We start from the raw sequence: 20,935 nt of genomic DNA, 5'->3' as shown, positions 1-20,935 counted from the left end.
TTATACATGAAATCTCTTTTTTTCACAGTAACAGGACCAAACTCTTGGGTCCAGTGAGAGCAGCACAGGATCCACATCAGTGTGATTTGAATAATAAAGGAAGAAGGAAAGAAGAAGAAAGAAAGAAAGAATAAAAAAGATGTTTCCTAATGTTTCATTCTGATGACTGATGTGAACATGAACTGAGTATACAGTCAGTAGCAGCTATTGCTGTGCAGTGGCAGTGTTAAGATGGGATCTGATGACTTGTTTCTAGACTTTCTGAAAGGGGTGAGATGTCTCTGTACACGAAACTCTCTCAAGACTCCAGCTTTGGACCACACACTTGTGTTTGAGTCACAGATCCTCACCAGCCCATACGGGACGTCCAACTGAACTCAACTTCCATGGATTTACATGAAGGCCACATTCTTACTGGCAGAAGAGTATGAAAGTCACATGCTTTAGAGATTCATCAACCCTGCAAACAATGAGGGACAAATCCAGGCTTCCTGCCTACATCCAGATCACCTGCTCTGGTGAATGGGTTGACCTCAGAGTCTTTCTATACCCAGTGTGCACTTAGCAGTAGTGTGACAAGCGGATGGCACTTGACCTCGGTTTCATTAAGGACATGGACGAGGTTCCTTCAAAACTAGGACACGTTGTAAATCTACTAAAATAAAGAAATAAAGGAGGAGACAGAATCTTAGACTCTAATCACACACATGGCAAGTTTATTATCATAAATTGAGAGACATTTCTAACACTCAGATTGTTATACATTAAAACAGAGTATTGATTCATGACACTATGAATGACTTCATGATGCTCTAATGGAACACAAAAAAACATCTTTTGAAAGCTTGTAGAATGTTTTATATATTAACATTTATGCAAGAATAAAATATTTAAGAAAGAAAAAAGTTAACATTAATGTATTCTCACTACATGTAGAGATTTTTTTTCTTTAAGTTTGTTTCTTTTTCAGTCAAACACTAATCTTAACACTGACGTGAACATTACAGCTCACGACGCTGATAATTTGGCCTCATGTAGTCTGTGTTTCTTCTGTTTACAGCTTTATCTTTTATAGCTCCTTCAATTTCTTTATACTCCACTGCAGATGTGTCAAAATATCTCTCTTCTTTCACCCACTCCATCAGGCGACCTGTTTGGTTTTGGTCGATCAGCTTCTTACTGCTGTATTCACATACAAGTTTGTCAAAACCGTCCTTGTAATATTTGTGACAGTCAGCCACTGAAAGTCCAGAATTCTTGGTTTCAATGTTATGTTTTATTCCTGCAATAAGATCAGAACATGAGAATAACTGAGTTTGGGTCAGTGCAGTAGAACTTTAGATTGAATTATATACTGTTGACAAAATTGTAGATTGATGGTAAACTAGGAATTAAAAAATATACTAAATCATTGGTGTATATATTTAATCTTAATGTTCTCATGCCATTAGCATTTTGTATTTTAGCATTTACTAAATGTAAACTAAGACACTCTTCAAATGTTCCTCGAATTAAATTTAACAAATTTAGACATTTCAGCAAAGACACTGTATAAAAAAATCTGAATTTGCACCAGAGATAAAGGTGGAGTTAAAATGTCAATATCAGAAACACTAAACTATCAGGTTTAGGTAACAAAACTTAGAGGTACCGAGACTATTCCGGATGTGATCTGAACATGTCGGGTGAGCCAGTATGAATGACTGCATCAGCATTTTCTCCATGTCACCACTTGCTAAGGTGTTTGTCTGCAAATCTCTGGGGAACATTAATGTAAAACATGGTAGTTAATGTTAGGAGCTCCCATTTTACTAGAGAAAGGTTCAGGATGGTTCAGGAAGTGTTGAGACCTGCTTGCTCTGGACTCATGACTGTAGCCGGTGGTCAGGGCACGTCGATGATCCGAGTAGAATGCATTCATGCAGAGCTGCTTTTTTCCATTCTGGTCCTTTCTCATGCTCATCACTAAATCATAGACTGCCTTGTTGTTGGTTTTGAGTGATTTCGCCATTTCTGGATTTCTTATAAGTTTTATTAAACAACTCTTTGGTGGAATGTGGTCTGCTTCGACGACTCCTGGAGTGGGTTTGTCCATGTCCAAAAGGCTGCGTGATATTAGAAAAAAGGACAATATTTATCGCTGTTATTCTTTTTCTGTAAGGTTTGTTTATACCAGAATCCAGCAGGCTGCCTCAAGAACAATGTTATTAATGTTAAAGTCTAACAAACATTTATAAATCAATCTTTTACCTCTCATATTCTGCCACTTTTCCCAAATGGTAAGCTTTAATAATGTCCTCTGGAGTCATGTCTTTGATAAAATTTTCAAACTTTTCCTGGTCTCCTTTCCTTATTCCAGCTTCAATTTTAAATTTATTGGAGCTGTTTGTTCTGTTGAACATATTCTGAATCTTCACAGCCTTAAAGTATTTGTATGGTTTGGCTAGAATCTACACACACACACACACACACACACACACACACACACACACTCAAAACAGTGCTAGAAATCCAATAAAACAGAGACGCCTCCAAATGTAGGCAGTCTCAATAAAGTAATTCACTTTAAAAACAGAAACATTTATAAAATATTAAGTGTAATTTAATATTATTCTATAAAGTGTAGCATGAAAGTTTGTAAACTCTTTAGCATAAATGTGAATGAAATAAAGTTCTTCTACACTGTTGTAGAGAACTGATCAAAAGTTACTGGACACTTAACTTACAGTTATTACTGCACAAGGAGTCACAACAGATACAGAGATAAAGGTTCACAAACTTCTGCCAGTCACAGATCAGTAATGTTGGATCATTTTTCTCAATAATTTCTCAGTAAGGAAGAACTATAATATTGTTGGCTCATTTGTTTGATTGTGTTCACTTTGTTGCTTTTGGGGCTTGTGTGAAAATCTGATAATGTTTTGGGTCACATTTATTCAAAAATATAGACATTTTTAAAGGGTTCGCAAACTTTCAAGTGACACAGTATATGATAAACTTTTTTTTGTTTATAATACACAGTTGTTGGTTTTTTTTTAGACTTAAAAAAAAGACTTTACTTTTACTAAACACTCAATTTAACCCAGGGGACATTTCTAAGATTCGACTGACTCAAATATAACAGGAAAAAATTGAGGCCTGCACAAGACCCAACACCAAAAGTTCTAGTACTGGCTGGCTATGTGGTTTATGTGTATTATGTGGGGGATGTGGTAGCTCAGTGGTTAAGGTGTTGGGCTACTGATCGGAAGGTCATGGGTTTGAACCCCAGGTCCACCAAGCTGCCACTGCTGGGCCCCTGAGCAAGGCCCTTAACCCTCAGTTGCTCAGTTGTAAGTCACTCTGGATAAGGGTATCTGCTAAATGCCGTAAATGTAATATCAAATATTAGCATCTAATATTTTGGAAGTCAACAGCCAGCTGACTGAACTCACTACAAAGGGAGCCTCTAATGAACAGAGAGAAGTGAGCATGCTTTTTGTCCATTACAACAGTGTGTTGCTGTAGACTGAAATATCGGACAGAGGCCTAGGAAGTATTTATATCCCAGGTGGTGTATTGGGAAGAACAGCCTGTGCTGCACACCAACCAGAAGCTCTCATTTAAGGAGAGTAAATCTAGCATGAAAAGGAAACATGTCTGATCATCAAGTGTGTGGTCCTCAATCTCTTGTACTGACTACTGGGGTACACCTTTCACCTCTGTTTCCATCACTACTGACTTCATTGGCTCTACCAAATAAAGGCTTCCTATATGAAACTTTAGCTGGTTAGTTTCCTGGTGGTTTATGAGCTGGGGGCACAGATGACCATGACAGATTTCCTCTCCCACAAGGGAGGGGGTAGTCACCTGCAGCCCGGAGGCTCCCTGTCCTAAGTCAGGCAGAGGGGATGCAGTATGCACCAATAAGAGATATACACTATTATTTCTGTAATAGTATTGTTATGTTATAATCACTTACCTCCTGACTGACTTTGCTCCTGAGTTCTGTGGCTTTTTGTTGTACAACATCATTTGGGTCTTTAGTTGTTGCTTGGATGACAGCATGAAACAGACAGTTCTGATTTGTGGAGTTCACAATTTCCCGAGAGCCATCAGGTCGTATAATATCAATGTGGCCACTGACAGGTGTGTCTTTACCCATGGCCCTTTGAGTCAGTTTACTCCATGTTCCTCTTGTTCTGTAAGGCACAAAAAAACATTATGCCTATAAGCACACCAAATAAGAAAATAGTTCTTCTGTAGTGTTTTCTCTTCAATAAAGTTTGAGCTCACCCTGGAGACGTTTGAGGTGTTTTTGTCAGCACAAGTTTAATAGTACCAGCTGCTGGGTCAGTTCCTGGGTAAGTCTCCTCTGTGAGAAGGTTTCCTTTATTATCTACAACACTTAAGCAAATTCCTTTTCCATCCAGCAAGTTACTCTTTGTGAGTACATGAAATTCTAAAGCTGTTGCTGGCTTTTGTTCATCAGTTACAGTATTAGCGTAGCACTTGAGCTCATTTAATTCTTCCTCAGACAAAGTCCTTTCCTTGCATTCAGTGGCAGATTTCAGATCATGATGATGCTGTTGATTGACAAAGAAACTTTGGGTTTCATGCCTCCCCAGAAAATTACCAACTACTTTTCCAGTAACAGAATTTAGTCGTTGAGTAAATGTTTTTGTAAACAAGGAGGTGGCAGACCCAGAAAAACTCTCCACCATTGTTTGGGAAAGAACTTCTGAAATTAAGTCAATAAGATCATCTTTAAGCCGTTTCACATCTGCCAGTTTGTCCCTTCCATCATGGTCATATGGCTCAAATGAAGCTTCCTTTTGCATAGACTTCAGAAATGCAGGAACGAAATTACAGTCAATGGTCTGTTTAGTAGGAATGGAGGAGTACATTTCATAAATAGTAGTGGACATGCTTGCAGCACTCAGAAGACTCTTGATGCAGGCATAAGGTCGGTGTGCAACATACTCTGCTGATTTGCCCCATACTTGTGAGAGTATGTTAATCACCTGATGTATCTGTTTACAGTTTACCAGGAGATCATTCATGACAAGGTTTGTATTGTAAACCGTATGGTCCATCATTTCCTTCTCTAGGGATTTGCTAATCCTGTAAGAACCAGATTCTTTCTGCAAGGCAGCCTTTGGAATTCTTGAGCTGATGAAATCTGTGAGTGCTCGAACAAACTCTTTATTTTGGTGTAATATTGAACATACAGATTTCTTAAAAGTATTTTGAAATCCTTGTTGGAAAGTCTTTTGGACTGTAGCATTGATGCATGTGTTCAAAGCAGTGTTTACTCCTTGAATTGCCAATTCCTGAACAGCATATTTACTTGCATGCTTCAGATTCAGTTTAATCAAACTGGTCTTTGTCATGTTCTTTACAGTTATTGATGACACCATTGATTTGGTGGATTTACATGCTGAAACAAACATGTTTTTTCCTGATTTCAGGGCATTACATGCAACACTTTTTAGGGATGTGGTGCCATTGAGAATATTACGTGCACCATTTTTCACAGAGGAGAATGATCTTTTGAGAACACTGAATCCCCCACAGGCCAAAGAGATTCCTATACTTATTGCTTTAGATATCGCCCACGATGCCCAATCAAATGTGCCATTTATCATACCCATGACTCCAGTGATCATATCAGACACACCTTCTGAGATCAAGCCAAGACCAAATGAGGACATAGAACCAGCTGACAGAGTGCACACCAGAACTCCTGCTACAACCTGAAGCACACCAAGAAAACAACAAATCAGGGCATCAAATGAGAATTTGGGCTTTTGTTTCACCTCAAACACAAGTGCAAGGCCATAATTACGAAAGAGTTCACTAGAAGTTCACTAGAAGAAACAAAATCCTCTTTAGTTGATAAACTATAAAGAGTCAAGTCCACAGTTTTGAAGTCTCCACTGCCTGATCCAAGCATATCAAGTATTTTTTTTATATTTTGTTTCCATGAGTTAAATATGTTCATCCTTGCCTGCATTTGTATTTGTAAGTTACAGCTGCCACTGTGGTGTGGTTCAAAATCTCGAGTAACAGACAAAGAACAGAAGCTCAATGTTCTGCTTGTTTCAGATATGTAAACATCTAAGGTTTTCTCTGCCTCCTTGAGTAAGGAACATGCCTCGCTTTTGTAGCCCTCTTTGGCCAAGTTAATGGTAATGTAGGCCTGATTATACAGTGCAACAGCTCTGTAGTAGTTGTCTGAGTCAGAGGCTTTTTTCCAGTAAGTTTTTGCTCCATAGTCACATTTATTTTTGTTTTGAAGATGCAAGGCAGTTCTTCCTAAAGCCTGCTGTATGTGGTCATAAAAGTTTTCACTGTGACCTTGTAAAAGTTTGTTACTTGTGTCCTGCAAGTTCTGGATTAAGTCTTCTTTCAGGTGTGTAAGGTCACTGTGTATGTTAATCTGGTCTGTATGAAATATCAGCCACATACCCCATGATTCCTTCAAAGAATTCAGTGCTGAGTGATAGTCCATCTTACTCTGAAAAGATTTAAAGTAACGATGGACATCTTTAATTTTCACTTCAAAGAGGTCTATCTTCTCTATTGTACTATAATGCTTGTCAAAGTCACTAAGGAACTGACAAAATGTAGAGAACAGCTCTTCCTTCATTTCAATTTCAGCTAGTTTCTCTTTCTCCATGTCTTTTATTCGATTAACTTCATATTCTTCTCTCAGTTCCCTCATGACTTCAGTAGAATGGCCTCGGTAGGCCAGGGCCAGACGATCATGGTTCAGTATTACCTGGACCATCCCTGGGGTGCCTTTTCGACCTGTTCGTCCGAACACTTGTTTCTCGACTCTTCGGTTATTGGTGAAGTATGTGAGTAGCACAAAGAGACCACCGCAGCGATTAACCTCTTCTGTGACCTTAATGTCTGTCCCACGTCCTCCAAGGTTGGTGGTAATAATGATCCGTCCCTTGCTGAACTCCTGGTTCTCAATGTTGTGGCACTCGCTCATCGTGTACATGGTAACTGAATATTTAGTTTCTGCTGCAATTTTGTCATTGAGCGCATTTGCTGTGTTGACGTCCTCACACACGACTAACACCACCTGTCCTCGTTTAGAGACTTTTGAGACTGTGGCACAAATAGTTTGGATCCACTGGTCAGTACCTCCCCTCACTTGTACTGCAGGCAGCTCAGTAACCTTCTGACGCTGATGAGGTGGTATGACATAGCTATCCGTTTTGTAATGTCTTGCCAGGAAACCCTTGTCTGCATCTCCACCTAGTGTTCCAGAAACACCAAATATCCCTTTCCCCATGAGATATCTTTTAAAGAAATTTGAATTTGACATGTAGTTTGTCACATTTGATAATGGAGATAAAGTTAGTTGATGCTTCATCTCCAGAAATTGTTGTAGTCCATCACCCCACCGTTTTCTTTTCTCCAGCATTCCACTAGCCTGAAAGTCCACTGGGATTATTGCATGGTACATGTGTTGATCGTCTTCTTCAACATCTAATCCTTGAGCTTTTAGAGATCTCTCAATCATGTATTCTCTGCCTTTGGTCATCTGAATGGCCTTCAGTGCATTCTCAACAAACAATGGCAGCTGATTTTCCAGGTATTTCTCTAAGAAAGAAGGGATTACAAGAGATTCTTTATCTTCTTCTGAAGTAGATTGTTGAGAGTATTTGATTTTGGATTTCAACTGGCTAACAGTGGCTTCAATAAGCAAATTTTCAGACAGGATCTCACAAGCTTTTCCATTCTCAAGTAGCAGCATCTTGATGTTTTGGTTAGTTTTTGTCTTTTTCTCTCCAAACTGAGTCACTTTTCTTGTTTCCGGCTGATAAATATAACAGTTAAATGCCACCTTGTCCTCCATCCCCATCTCAAGAACATTGAGCAGATCATACTGTTGTTCTATTCCTGTTTTGGCCATAATGGTCTTCCATGCCTCATTTTCAATGTCTCCTTGTTCCTTTTCTCCTTTTTCATTAATAGATTCCTTCAAATTTTCAAAATCTTCCTCTGAGTAAAAGCCTAATTCAATGCCTGGCAACAGAATCTCCAGTGGTGAAAATTTATCATTTTTATCTGAACCAATCATTGCTATCAGGGCAGCTGTGTGAAAATTCTGGACTCTTGTTGCCCACATGCTCTCTCCAGTTTCTTCTACCTCAATTGGTCGACATGCAGATATTATGGCCCAGATGCTTGCTAGGACTTGTTCCATATGTTGGAGTCCACTGGACTCATGGGATAGAAATGTTATTTGAACTCCGTTATCCAAGGTCATGTAGTCAACCTCATCCACAATGACCATCTCAAACCTCCTGTCTCCTCGAGTTGTTTTCTTCTCAAACTCTTGTTTCAGTGTATCTGCTGCAAATGTTCCAACAGTACTATACACTACATGTTGTTTGTATGCTTCCTGAGTTAGTTCTTCTTGTTCCTCAGATGAGACATCATTCAGCACTGGAGGAACAGCAGATGACTTTATGTCAAACATCTTGTAAAGTTTGCTCCATTCCTCTAAATCACGACGGGCGAGTACCGGAGAGCTGGTCACAATGTCCACCTTCACACCACGCATGGCATGGATCACAGCAAGCATGGCTAATATACAAGATTTCCCTTCACCTGTCCCAATTTCTAGAAGACAACCTGTGTTGGTTTTTGATTTTGGAAGCAGGAAAACCACCAGGGCTGCAAGTTGAGTTAATCTGGGAAGATATCCTTCAATGACTTTTTCCTCTTTACCCTTTTGAATAGTGACAGCAGAGCACATTTTTACTGCGAGTGACATTCGCACTAGGACACTTTTGAGAACTTGTCTGTCTGGGTTGGTAAAATCCAGATCTTTAACCATTTTCTTTACACTCTGAATGTCATTTTTATGGAGATGAGTTCTTTTGTATTTTGGAAGCTCTGTTTCCAGATATACCAGAACATCCTCTAGTATTGTCAAGACATTCTCAGGGTAGTTTGAGTTGCGCATTTCACTAATAATAGTATCAGCATTTTTGTGTCTCTCTGTGTCAACATACCCTTTCAGCCATCTGAGGGGATCAGATTTATCTAAAGCTTTGAGGACATTCCCGTACTCCAACTTGTAGGTCTGTGCAATGTGAAGTATTGCCTGCACTTGGTCTTTGTCTTTCCTGTTAACATAACGCATGAAATCTGTTATTTCTGCCAGTTTCCATGTGTTGTTGAACGCAATCTGACACAGAATTTCTTTACTCTGTGTAGAAAGTTGCATATCAGTTTGAAGAATGTTCTGTAAAAGATTAAACGCGAGTGATGGATGATCGTCTTGCAACAGTTCGAGCACATCCAAGAGGAAATCCCGATCATGTTTATGTGTGTGGTCGTTTTCATCCTCCTCAAAAACTAACTGCAGTACTGTCTCAAGCACTGTCAGTCTATCACGTAGAGGCAAAGCCTCATAACCAACTGCAGTGTCGAAAGAAAACACGCAGCTACTGGACAGGTTGTGTTTCTTACAGTACTCCACCATTAACTCATTTTGTAGGGTTTTCATCCTGTCTTCTAATGTCGCCTCTGAATCTTCCTCATCAGTTATTTGATATTCACACAGGAGCTCTGAGAATTTCTTCTCTATTTTTGGAACCTGCATTAAAAAATAATAACATTATGTAACAGCCTTCAGCTGATGCATAACATTTTAGACAATAATATTTAACTAAGAACAAGACCTGAGAATGGCATTAAAAATTCTATTAATGATCATTTAAATCTGTTACCTCATCTATTTCAATTTCAGCCTCCAGAAGCTGTTGCATTACGTGAGTTTGGTGATGGAGCTCATGGCCTCTCAGCCTCTGTTTCTCCTTCAGTGTCTCTCTGGCTCGTGAAAGCTTCTCAGCAGCAAGCTCACTTTCCCTTCTAATCTGTTCCTCAATTCTTTTTTCATGTTCAAGCTGGGCCTGTCTCCTCTGCTTCTCTCTTTCTCTTCGTTCCTCTTCCTCTCGTGCATCATCTTCAATTTTCCCTGGTTGACAGGAAAATTACACATTTACCATCACTCATAAACTTGTACTAAGAAAATAAAAGACGTTTCTTTGTTTATATAAATGTTTTAAATTAAAGACACTTCAGACTGAGACTATTCTGGTCCATAAAGCTAATCTTTCAGAAGCATTACTTAAATGATGCGACATACTGTTGACATAAAAACATCCATTAAATTTAACTTATATAAAAATATAACAGATTAATATTTTTTTCAAATTTTTTTTGCATAAATCTGTTAATCAACCTCAGTTCTTATCAAAACCATGCATTCTTGCTTGTTTATGTTTCCTTTCACTTGGAAGAGGTAATATTTGTATTAATATATTAATATTACGTAATATTTTTACTGTTGACCAAAATGTGGTGCCATTACCCCATTACACAGACCTGTGCAAAAAAGCTCATTTTCCTGGAGTTCTATGGAGTAATCAAAGGTCTTTGTGTCTGTGTGGTTTTGTGGGTGTGGCTGTGTGCATGTGTGTGCGCACTTGTGTGTGTGAGAGCATGTGTATGTGTGTGAGTGTGTTGTTCAGGCATTCTCCATAGAACTCAATGTCATGGCCAGTCTGTAAAAATAAGTTTTTAGGCCAGACTGTAAAAATAAGTTTTTAGGCCAGATTTGAAGACCTCAAGTGTTTGAGCCTGTCTGAGGCAAAATGTTCCAGAGCTTTGGGGACGCTCCTGCAAAGGCTCGGTCCCCCCTGCTCTTCAATTTTACTTCTGGAACAGCTAAAAGCAAATGGTCAGCAGACCTTAGTGCTCTTGATGGAGCATACAGATTAATGAAATCTGATAAAAACTTGGTACTGAATTAAGAGATTTAAAACCAAGCACCAAACTTTTAAAATGAATCCTATAATGGACAGGTAGCCATTGAAGAGACGTGAGAATGGGAGTAATATGTTCCCGCTTTCGTGTGCCCGTCAGCAGCATTCTGGACCATTTGCAGTCTGGAGAGAGAAGCCTGACTAATTCCTAAATAAAGGCTGTTACAGTAATCAAGGCGACTTGAAATGAAGATATGCACAACTCTTTGAAAGTCTTTAGAAGACAAGAAAGGTTTCACCTTGGTGAGTTGTCTCAATTGGAAAAAACATGATTTAACTAATAAATTAATCTATTTATCCAATTTAAAATCACAATCCATAACAACACCCACATTTTTTACAAAGGGCTTCAGATAAGGATTCAGCTCACCAAGGTTTAGGTCTACTGACTCACAGGTTCTGTATTTTGGTTTTTCGATTGTTTGCTGCCTGTCCTGACCTTCTGCCTGTTTTTGCCGACTACGATTTCTGCCTTCTCTACGTTGTTGTGTTTGCCTACCTTGACCTTTCCTGTTTGTTTACAAATGTGTACAATAAAGCTGCAAATAAATCATCAGCCTTACGACACCTCATTACAGTATGAAGACCTTGAGTAGTTATTGTCAATAGCATTAAAAGCCTCTGAGAATGATTGAACGGTTAAAGAATTAATTGTTCTACGGCGATGGGTTGGAGCAGTCACTTTAGGATCACAGGTAATAGATATCTCAAAGAAAACAGGTAAATGATCAGAGAAAACAGCATCACCGACTTCAATATTGCCAATTGGCAAGCCATATGATAAAACCAAGTCTAAGATATGACCACAAACATGTGTGGGACTAGCCACAAGCTGAGTTAAGTTAAAAGACTCCACCAGATTAAGAAAGGCTTTAGCCAAGGGTTTGACAGGATAACACACATGGATGTTAAAACAATTAAGACCCGATCATATGTTGGCATAATTTCAGCCAAAAAATCTGAAAACTCCTCAATAAAGTCTTTGTTATATTTGGGAGGGCGACAGACAACACCGTACAACACCAGATAACTCAAGCTTAGTTCAAAAATACTGAGTTCGAAGCTGGAATAAGAGTAAGCAGACAGAAGACGGCAGCTTAAGCGTTCTTTAAAAATAGCTGCTACTACACCTCCTTGACCCGTAAGCCGTGGAGAATTAAAATAAGTACAGTTCGGAGGTACGGCTTCTGAGAATACACTTGACTCACCAAAACCGATCCACGTCTCCGTCACACACAACATGTCCATGTCCTTGGAAGTGAAAAAGTCATTAAAAATAAAAGACTTGTTGGCTAGTGATCTAGCATTCACCAAGGAAAACCTCACTGGGGTTAAGTCTTTCAGCAACGGAGGTGCACAATCAAAGGATCGGAGGAGAGAGACGTCCACACCACCTCTTCTAAAATGAGGAGGCCGATAAATGTTGGCCGACGGCTTCCCATCCATGCCAGCAACTGTTACCGGCACCAGCCACCCATACGCGGGATCCCAGGAGCGTCGGAGCACACACCGGCAACAATCCACGCCAAGCTCGGACAAAATCCAGCGCGGATTAGCCCCTGGAAACAAGGCCATCAAGGTCCTAGCTCTGACCAGTAGACCACCGCGTTTACCGCAGCGTCTAAGTCACTTCTTCCTCCCGGGAGAGCATATGGTCCGACAAAGATAGTTAGGTAATCCACACAGGAGTGGAGGTGGCGAGTAGTTTATTCCACCCTCATTAACATTATAGATCGCTGTATTTTCAACGGCAGATCTAATGTGAAGAAGTGTTTGGCGATCATACACCAATAGAGAGTCTGCAGTATTTAAAACAGTCAATAAAAAGACGATGAACATCCATACAACCAGGAGTAGTAGATGGCCGGCCATATACACTGGCGCCATCTTGTTGCCCATTTAAATCTAAATAATATAAAAACTAAAAGACTTTAAATCAAACGAGCCAATATTCTATTCACAATAGAACATAGTTTCTTCATATAACAATTGATCAAATAATACCTGAGTTGAAGAGGGTTGTTCCATTTTTATTCTCTCTCTCATTCACTCATTTTCTACCACTTATCTGAACTAGCTTGTGTCACAGGGAGCCTGTGCCTATCTCAGGCGTCATCGGGCATCAAGGCAGGATACACCCTGGACGGAGTGCCAACCCATCGCAGGGCACACACACACACACACACACTCTCATTCACTCACACAATCACACACTACGGACAATTTTCCAGAGATGCCAATCAACCTACCATGCATGTCTTTGGACCGGGGGAGGACACCTGAGTACCCGGAGGAAACCCCAGAGGCACGGGGAGAACATGCAAACTCCACACACACAAGGCGGAGGCGGGAATCGAACCAACAACCCTGGAAGTGTGAGGCGAACATGCTAACCACTAAGCCACCGTGCCCCCCCATTTTTTATTCTATCTATGACAATGTTATGATCTATGGTGTCAAAAGCTGTGCTATGAACAAACAACATAAGCAAGATGAAACAACATTCATTATGTTATCTGTGTTCTATTGTAAATAAAATATTAGCTCATGTGATTTAAAAGTTTTTAAGTTTTCATTTTATTCAAATTTAAAAAACATTTCTGGAATTTGGGATTGTAAACTGGATGCTGCAATTTCCTCACAATAAATTCTGATGAGACAGAAGTGCTAATACTAGGATCAAAGGCTGCTAGAAGTAAGCTTTCAGATTACAGAGTAATTCTGGATGGCTTATTAGTGGCATTATGTACAGCAGTGAAAATCCTTGGTGTTATTATTGACTCCAGTCTATCATTTGAAGCTCATGTAAATAATATTACTAACCCTGAACCATATCATAAACATTCCCAAAACCAAAAAATATATATATATAATATCATGACATAATAGTGAAAACCTGCTTACATTAGTTTGGATTATTGTAATGGCTTGCTGACAAGACGCTCTAGTAGTTGCATTAACAACCCCCATTTGGCCTGGCTTGTTTTCAACCTGCCAAAGTTCTCGCATACCACCCCGCTGCTGCGATCCCTCCACTTGCTTCCGGAAGATGCACACATCAGATTTAAAACACTGATGCTGGCCAACAAAGCCAAAAACGGACCAGCTCCCTCTTACCTCAAAGCCCTCATCACTCCTCGCACTGCACCCTGCACCATCTGATCTACCAGCACTGATCGACTGGTCCTACCATCTCTCAGGGTAAAAGGCAAGTATACTAGATGAGCTGTAACTTTCTGTTGTTAAACTCTGATAAGACAGAAACACTACTTATAGGCCCAAAAACTAGTACACAGAAACTCTCACAACTTAATTTCCAATTAGAGGGATGTACTGTTACTAGTAGCTCGACAGTGAAAGACCTGGGTGTTATATTAGACAGTAACTTGTCTTTTGAAAATCACGTCGCGCAAACCACAAAAACAGCTTTCTTCCACCTCAGAAATATTGCCAAGCTGAGAAACATCCTGTCTGTATCTGATGCTGAGAAGCTAGTTCACGCTTTCATGACCTCTAGACTGGACTATTGTAATGCATTACTAGGTGGTTGTCCTGCATCTTTAATAAATAGGCTACAGTTAGTCCAAAATGCAGCAGCCAGAGTTCTCACTAGGACAAGAAAGTATGACCATATAACTCCAATTTTATCATCTCTACACTGGCTACCTGTTAAGTTTAGAATTGATTACAAACTGCTGCTACTTACGTACAAGGCTCTTAATGGTTTAGCTCCCATGTATCTAACTAGTCTTCTAACACGTTACAATCCTTCACGCTCTCTGAGATCACAAAACTCAGGACTTCTGGTAGTCCCCAGAATATCTAAGTCTACTAAAGGCGGAAGAGCGTTCTCTTATTTAGCTCCCAAACTCTGGAATAGTCTTCCTGATAGTGTTCGGGGCTCAGACACACTTTCCCAGTTTAAATGTAGATTAAAAACTCATCTCTTTAGTCAGGCGTACACACACATAATACATCCCATAAATAAATATTGTGCACCATCACACTAGACTTGCACATTCTTATGAACAGCAGATATGTTAATCCCTCTGCACTGCTCTTCTCTTCTCTTTTTCTACCCATGCCGAGACACCCATGCTAAGATCGTCTTCCGTGCGTTGAAATTTCTGGACCTCCACTGAGACAAGGCTGACTCTGTGAGAACCCTGAGACATCTACAGATCTACCGGCTCCAGTTGGACTCTGTGATACTTGTATATTTGTAACCACACCATCTAGTGTCACCCATATGAGGATGGGTTCCCCATGAGTCTGGTTCCTCTCAAGGTTTCTTCCTTTACCAATCTAAGGGAGTTTTTCCTTGCCACTGTTGCCTGAGCCCTCAGACTTGCTCATTGGGGACAAATACACATACACACATACATACATACATACACACTGTGAACTGTATATATCTTGAATTTTTATTATATTAATTCTTTATACTTCTCCTTATGTTTATCTTTTGTTTTATGTTTATGTTCTGTAAAGCTGCTTTGTGACAATGTCCATTGTAAAAAGCGCTATACAAATAAACTTGAATTGAATTGAATTGAATTGAATATACTACAAGACTCTTTTCCATTCTGGCACCAAGCTGGTGGAATGAGTCACTGGCTATTTTCAAACAGTGGTTGAAGACCTACTTATTCAGGAAACACTTCAACTAACACCTTTTTCCCTAATTTTTGCATTTATAAAAAAATAATAAATAAATTAAAAAAAGCGTTTTTTTAACATTACTGGCCACACTCTGAGCATCCATATACACTTCCTTTAGACAAGTAAAAGTAATGGAATGTAACTGGCCTTTTATGGTCTTGTTGGTGCACTTTCACACAGAGCTTCTGACACAACTTCCACAAAGAAGTGTTCCCAAAAATGTAAGCCATTACAAAGTTACATAGTGAACTGGGTTAAATTATATGTTAAAGTCTAAGGAGGTGGACAAAAAACCATGGTGGGTCTTGGATATCGTTGATAAGGCCATTTGTGGATGTAAAGCACCAGTTTCTGTGGTGTGAGGTTTTTAGTCTTGATGGAGCTGCCTCCTGCCTGAGGGTGAATGCCTTGAAAAGATCAAGACATGCCACATTGCAGCCCAACACCTTCTCAGCAGAGCGAATGACACTCTATAGCTGGTCCGTCAGCAGAGACAGAATAATTGTATCGAAAGCTTCTTTGCATGGGTTCTGCCTCATGAAGACTTGATGTCTCTCTATCTAGTATGGAGAACATTGTTCTGGTGGTGGGTGAGGGGGTAGTTCAGATGAGCATCTGTGACGAGGCCCCAGCCACTGCTCTGGCGGGTGTGGTGAAGCTGATGGGCTGGAGCTGAAGTTGATAGCTGTTGTTAGGACTATCCCATTGACTTTCAAAGCAACAGTAGAACTCATTCAGGCTGTTGGCCAGAGGCAGATGAAGAACTGCTGTTGAGGTTTCTCAGACTACAGCTGTTTAGCTTCTCTCTGACTTGCTAAACTTGTACACTAAAGCTTTAAACACAGCTTTGAATGCAGCTTTAGCTGTCCGAGTCTGGCTGTGAATTATAACGGACCCTGATGCATGATGGTACACTCGCTATCCTCACAGAAGCTTATATGGATGATGTCACAGCCTTTGGGAACCCAGTCAGTACAGTCCAAGAATATCTGAAGATACTCCACAGTCTCCCTGGTCCACTGCTTTGATGTCCTCACAACAGGTTTAGAGAGTTGTAACTTTATTAAACTTACAGTACTAAAGAATCACTGTAACATCATTGCACAAGCCATTATTTATGTAACCTGCCTCCTATCCATCTGCAGTTGACACTCAAACACATCCGTCTGCCAGTAACAAATAAAAATATATGCAAAAAAGGTGAAACGTACCATCAACATCTCAAAATGCTATGGGGTGGTAATCCTTAAGCATATATCACAGGAGATCATTTGGGAATGGGTATGATGGTTGTTGATTATTGATTGATGGTTGTTCAAGTAACTGGGCATGAACACCTTCCACAGAGAGGCGTTGATGTCATCAACTACATAATTTAGCTGTTCAGAGCTTTTCTAAGCACTCAGACTGATATATTAGCAGGTCCCTCATCCTTATATGGATTGGGACTGGGAGACCTCAGTAAGTCAGTATTGGGAACAGCATCTCCAGCACCACCACACTGAGCTCTGGAGCCCCACAGGGCTGCGTTCTCAGCCCACTGCTGTTCACTCTGCTGACTCACGACTGTGTATCAACACACAGATCAAACCATATTATCAAGTTCGTTGATGACACGACCGTGGTGGGTCTCATCAGTAATAACGATGAGTCAGCATACAGAGAGGAGGTGCAACAGCTAACTTCCTGGTGTAGAGCCAACAACCTGCCTCTGAATGTTGATAAAACTAAAGAGATGGTTGTTGACTTCAGGAAAGCACAGAGCGACCACTCTCCGCTGAACATCGATGGATCATCTGTAGAGATCGTCATGAGCACCAAATTTCTTGGTGTTCATCTAGCGCAGAACTTCACCTGGTCACTCAACACCAGCTCAAGCCCAGACTACTTTTTACAGAGGGACTATTGAGAGCATCCTGAGCAGCTGCATTACTGTCTGGTTTGGGAACTGTACCATCTTGTATCGCAAGTCCTGAATATAACTGAACTGTACTGAGAACAATACAGACACACACACACACACACACACACACACACACACACACACACACGCACACACACACACGCACACACACACACCTGTATGGACTGCACTGACCTACACCAAATACACACTCTTCCAATATACATCTGTAAAATTTACATGTTGTTTTCACACACTGTTTTGCTCTTATCACATGCTGTCTGTCACATTTCAGTCGATTGCTGTTTTGCACAATACATTATAATACCTCATATAACTGCTGCTACTATATTAAGTGTTCATTCTAGTGTTCCTGCACATGCAGCATAGAATAAACATATGTACACTGGTCAGCTATGCTTTTGTGTATTGCCTTTTGTGTATTGTCTTGCATTGTTTGTTTGCACTGTCTTTTGTTCTGCACTGTCTTTTTGTCTCTTGTCTCACACTCTTTATACCAGGTTGCACAGAGGCACTTTATGTGTCTTGGACTAACCAACTTAAGGTCTTATCTCTGTGTTGTTCATTTAGCTCCATGGTCCTGGAGAAACATTGTCTCATTTAACTGTGTACTGCATCAGATATATATGGTTGCAATTACAACCATATATATTTTACAATAAAAGCTTCTTGACTTGACTTGATTGGATCAGTATAGTGTTCCCCTTACATCCACTCTGATAACTCAGGGACAGGGGAGCCATGGTTTCTGATTGCTTCCTGCAATGATGTTGGAGACAGTAACATTATCTATACGCTTGATAATGTAGCCAGTAACAGATTATGTGTACTGGTCAACAGTACACCACATCTGGGATGTCATGGACAAGGTATCGGACTATTGCTTGGAGAGTTGTGAGTTTGAATCTTAGGTCCACCAAGCTGTCACTGCTAGATCCCTGAGCAAGGTCCTTAACCCCCAATTGCTCAGTTGTATAAATTGAGATGGCTAAGGGCATCTGCCAAATGTCATACCTGTTTTTTGAAAGGTTGACAAGTGAAGGGCTGGGGTTTGGTTTTGAGATGAAATAACATCACCCCTACACCCAAAATGCAGGATATCTGTACTGTATATCATAGACCGTGCTGACAGGACATAAATAATAAAAAATGGCAGTAATAATAAAAAGCCACTCGGGGGGTGGGGGTGCATTAGTTAAATAAAATGCCATGTGCCATGTTATGTACTGTTATGTGCCACATTTTAAAGCAGCAGCATATAAAAGGCTGACACTAATCAGCACAGATATGACATTGCCAGTTTGGAAAGATAACCATGCATGTACAATAATTCAATGCAAATATAATGACAGGAACCTGCCTAATAAATAGATTTAAGTAGGGCAGAAAATATACTGTGAAAAACCATCAAAGGAAAACATTCATTCATTCATCTTCTACCGCTTATCCGAACTACCTCGGGTCACGGGGAGCCTGTGCCTATCTCAGGCGTCATCGGGCATCAAGGCAGGATACACCCTGGACGGAGTGCCAACCCATCACAGGGCACACACACACACACACACACACACACACACTACGGACAATTTTCCAGAGATGCCAATCAACCTACCATGCATGTCTTTGGACCGGGGGAGGAAACCGGAGTACCCGGAGGAAACCCCCGAGGCACGGGGAGAACATGCAAACTCCACACACACAAGGTGGAGGCGGGAATCGAACCCCGACCCTGGAGGTGTGAGGCGAACGTGCTAACCACTAAGCCACCGTGCCCCCCTCAAAGGAAAACAGTCACTGGAAAAACTTAAAATTCTAGTTGATGAGATGATACATTTTTTAGGGGACTAGAGGATTTATTGCAATTATAGGTAAACTTCTCCCAGCCTTATCTATGCTGGGCATCTGGGGAGGAGTCTCTGTGTAATATCTGAACCTGGGGTCCAGGGAGAACAAATGTGATTCTGCCTGGGCCATGAGACAGTGAACTGACTCCTTATTTTGCACAGCTTTGAGAGCATGCTAATGCAGGTTTAATCTCCAGCATTGGTTCAGAAACTTGACAATCTGGGAGAGCTCTGAAGTAAAACTGATGTAGAGCCAGATTAAGCTGTTTTAGACTTTACAGTGATGGATGGATTCTACTGAATGACACAATCCCTTTAGACAGAGACCTGTCCAATGCATATCAGAGAGACAGCTAAAATAGCTAAATATGCTATTTTAAATAAGACAAAATGAGCCTGAATGCAACTGGAAAAGCTCTGATATTAATAATGAAATAGAGTGACAATGACAAGATGAAAACATATGTGACAAAACTAGGGTGCAGCGTGGTATCTTCAGAGATCATGCTTTAAAACAAATTACAGAAATTCTTCTAAAAAAATTGACATACCATAATTTCGGCATGTTGGTTTTTTCTTCTCATAATGTTTATTGCAGTCCAGATGTATTTGCTTGTGGTCTCCACTCTCTCGAATTGTGAAATTTGGTTCATCTTTTGGATTAAATATGTACCACAAATGTGGATTTTTGTAGCAGTCTCTCTCTGAGCACTCGCCATACTTCACATTGATGTAGAATGTGCTGAAGATGGTGACGGGTCCATCGATATTTACAACATGTGTTCCATAGCCTCCAACTGTGAACTAAACAGACAGGAACAGATAGGAGATGTTAAATATTCACATGCATGAAAAATGATAGAAACAAAAATCTTGAATGTTTTCACACAAAATGTTTGCAATTTTATAATAACTTAAGGAAACATATTGACTGTGTGCATTACTGTATGATATGTGTCAGGATCAGGCCATGTCTCCTGAGTCTCGATGCAGACGGTCCATTTGTACTGAGTTTTATTGTGGATAGTTACGTCTCCTCCCAGGAACCCCATTCTGAAATGAAAGTGTTGGCAGCAATAAATAAGAAATAAAACAACGACACCATGCAGCTGCTTTGTGCACAGGGGAATTATCATGCTGGAACAGTGTTTGGGCCTCTTACTATAAGTGAAGGAAAATTGTAATGCTTCTGTACACAAAGACATTCTTTACTATACAATAATTGTGAACATCCAACGTTGTGATAACAGTTTTGGAACAAATTACATAAGTGTGTGTGTGTGTGTCCACAACCTTTTGGCCATACAGTGTATGTACTATTTATATACTGACCTTGTTTCCTTTCTCCTACTCCTTGTGAATCTTCATCTGCCAGTAAGCAGGAAAAAAAGATTAGTTATTACGAGCAGGACTTTTACTCTAGAAGCCAAAGGGTTAAACTGACCATTAGTAAAGGATTAATGGGCAGTGGGCATATTTAATCCATCATAAAATAAACATTTTAAAATGTTAGTTGATAAAACTCACTCAGATCACTTCAACATGACTCAAAATAAATATCAGCCAATTGTAATATGTTGAATCTTATAATAATTTCTATCCAAAGTCAACATGTCTGTCAACACAATTGCCCCAGTGGGCAACATTTAATCCATTATAAATTGTAC

At 40.1% G+C, this 20,935-nt stretch overlaps 2 protein-coding genes across 4 annotated transcripts; both read right to left on the bottom strand.

Annotated features, from left to right (window-relative positions):
* Positions 1 to 688: 688 nt before the first annotated feature.
* LOC132849163 (uncharacterized) lies at positions 689 to 5,785 on the bottom strand. Of its 3 annotated transcripts, XM_060875400.1 has the most exons (4): positions 3,962 to 4,101; positions 1,851 to 2,105; positions 1,652 to 1,758; positions 689 to 1,282 (listed from the first exon to the last, which is right to left on the bottom strand). In XM_060875400.1, exons 1-4 carry the CDS (start codon positions 4,045 to 4,047, stop codon positions 1,002 to 1,004), a joined length of 729 nt encoding a protein of 242 aa, XP_060731383.1. In that variant the 5' UTR covers positions 4,048 to 4,101; the 3' UTR covers positions 689 to 1,001. The 3 variants fall into 3 exon arrangements, with proteins under 3 accessions (XP_060731383.1, XP_060731381.1, XP_060731382.1); XM_060875398.1 differs by lacking the exons at positions 689 to 1,282; positions 1,652 to 1,758; positions 1,851 to 2,105 and adding exons at positions 2,118 to 2,450; positions 4,276 to 5,785 and having other exon boundaries at positions 3,962 to 4,181; XM_060875399.1 differs by lacking the exons at positions 689 to 1,282; positions 1,652 to 1,758; positions 1,851 to 2,105 and adding exons at positions 3,503 to 3,872; positions 4,276 to 5,785 and having other exon boundaries at positions 3,962 to 4,181.
* Positions 4,276 to 20,704, bottom strand: LOC132849162 (uncharacterized). The gene is made up of 5 exons (XM_060875397.1): positions 20,601 to 20,704; positions 20,213 to 20,321; positions 19,820 to 20,072; positions 9,741 to 9,988; positions 4,276 to 9,607 (listed from the first exon to the last, which is right to left on the bottom strand). Exons 2-5 carry the CDS (start codon positions 20,318 to 20,320, stop codon positions 5,795 to 5,797), a joined length of 4,422 nt encoding a protein of 1,473 aa, XP_060731380.1. The 5' UTR covers position 20,321; positions 20,601 to 20,704; the 3' UTR covers positions 4,276 to 5,794.
* Between the last annotated feature and the right edge of the window lie 231 nt (positions 20,705 to 20,935).

The sequence above is a fragment of the Tachysurus vachellii genome, chromosome 7 (assembly GCF_030014155.1).
Source record: "Tachysurus vachellii isolate PV-2020 chromosome 7, HZAU_Pvac_v1, whole genome shotgun sequence".
Lineage (NCBI taxonomy): Eukaryota > Metazoa > Chordata > Actinopteri > Siluriformes > Bagridae > Tachysurus > Tachysurus vachellii.
This window is presented reverse-complemented; position numbering and strand designations above follow the sequence as displayed.

What these genes read in the sequence shown, in the direction of transcription:
- LOC132849163 (XM_060875398.1), bottom strand. Translation starts at nt 5,693, where the DNA reads ATGTCCTCATTTGGTCTTGGCTTGATCTCAGAAGGTGTGTCTGATATG. An exon ending in ACACCTCAAACGTCTCCAGG is followed by an intron (nt 4,182 to 4,275) that starts GTGAGCTCAAAC and finishes TGTGCCTTACAG; the next exon opens with AACAAGAGGAACATGGAGTA. An exon ending in GGAGCAAAGTCAGTCAGGAG is followed by an intron (nt 2,451 to 3,961) that starts GTAAGTGATTAT and finishes GTGTGTGTGTAG; the next exon opens with ATTCTAGCCAAACCATACAA.
- LOC132849162 (XM_060875397.1), bottom strand. Translation starts at nt 20,320, where the DNA reads ATGGGGTTCCTGGGAGGAGACGTAACTATCCACAATAAAACTCAGTAC. An exon ending in ATCCTGACACATATCATACA is followed by an intron (nt 20,073 to 20,212) that starts GTAATGCACACA and finishes CTGTCTGTTTAG; the next exon opens with TTCACAGTTGGAGGCTATGG. An exon ending in CTGAAATTGAAATAGATGAG is followed by an intron (nt 9,608 to 9,740) that starts GTAACAGATTTA and finishes TTTTTAATGCAG; the next exon opens with GTTCCAAAAATAGAGAAGAA.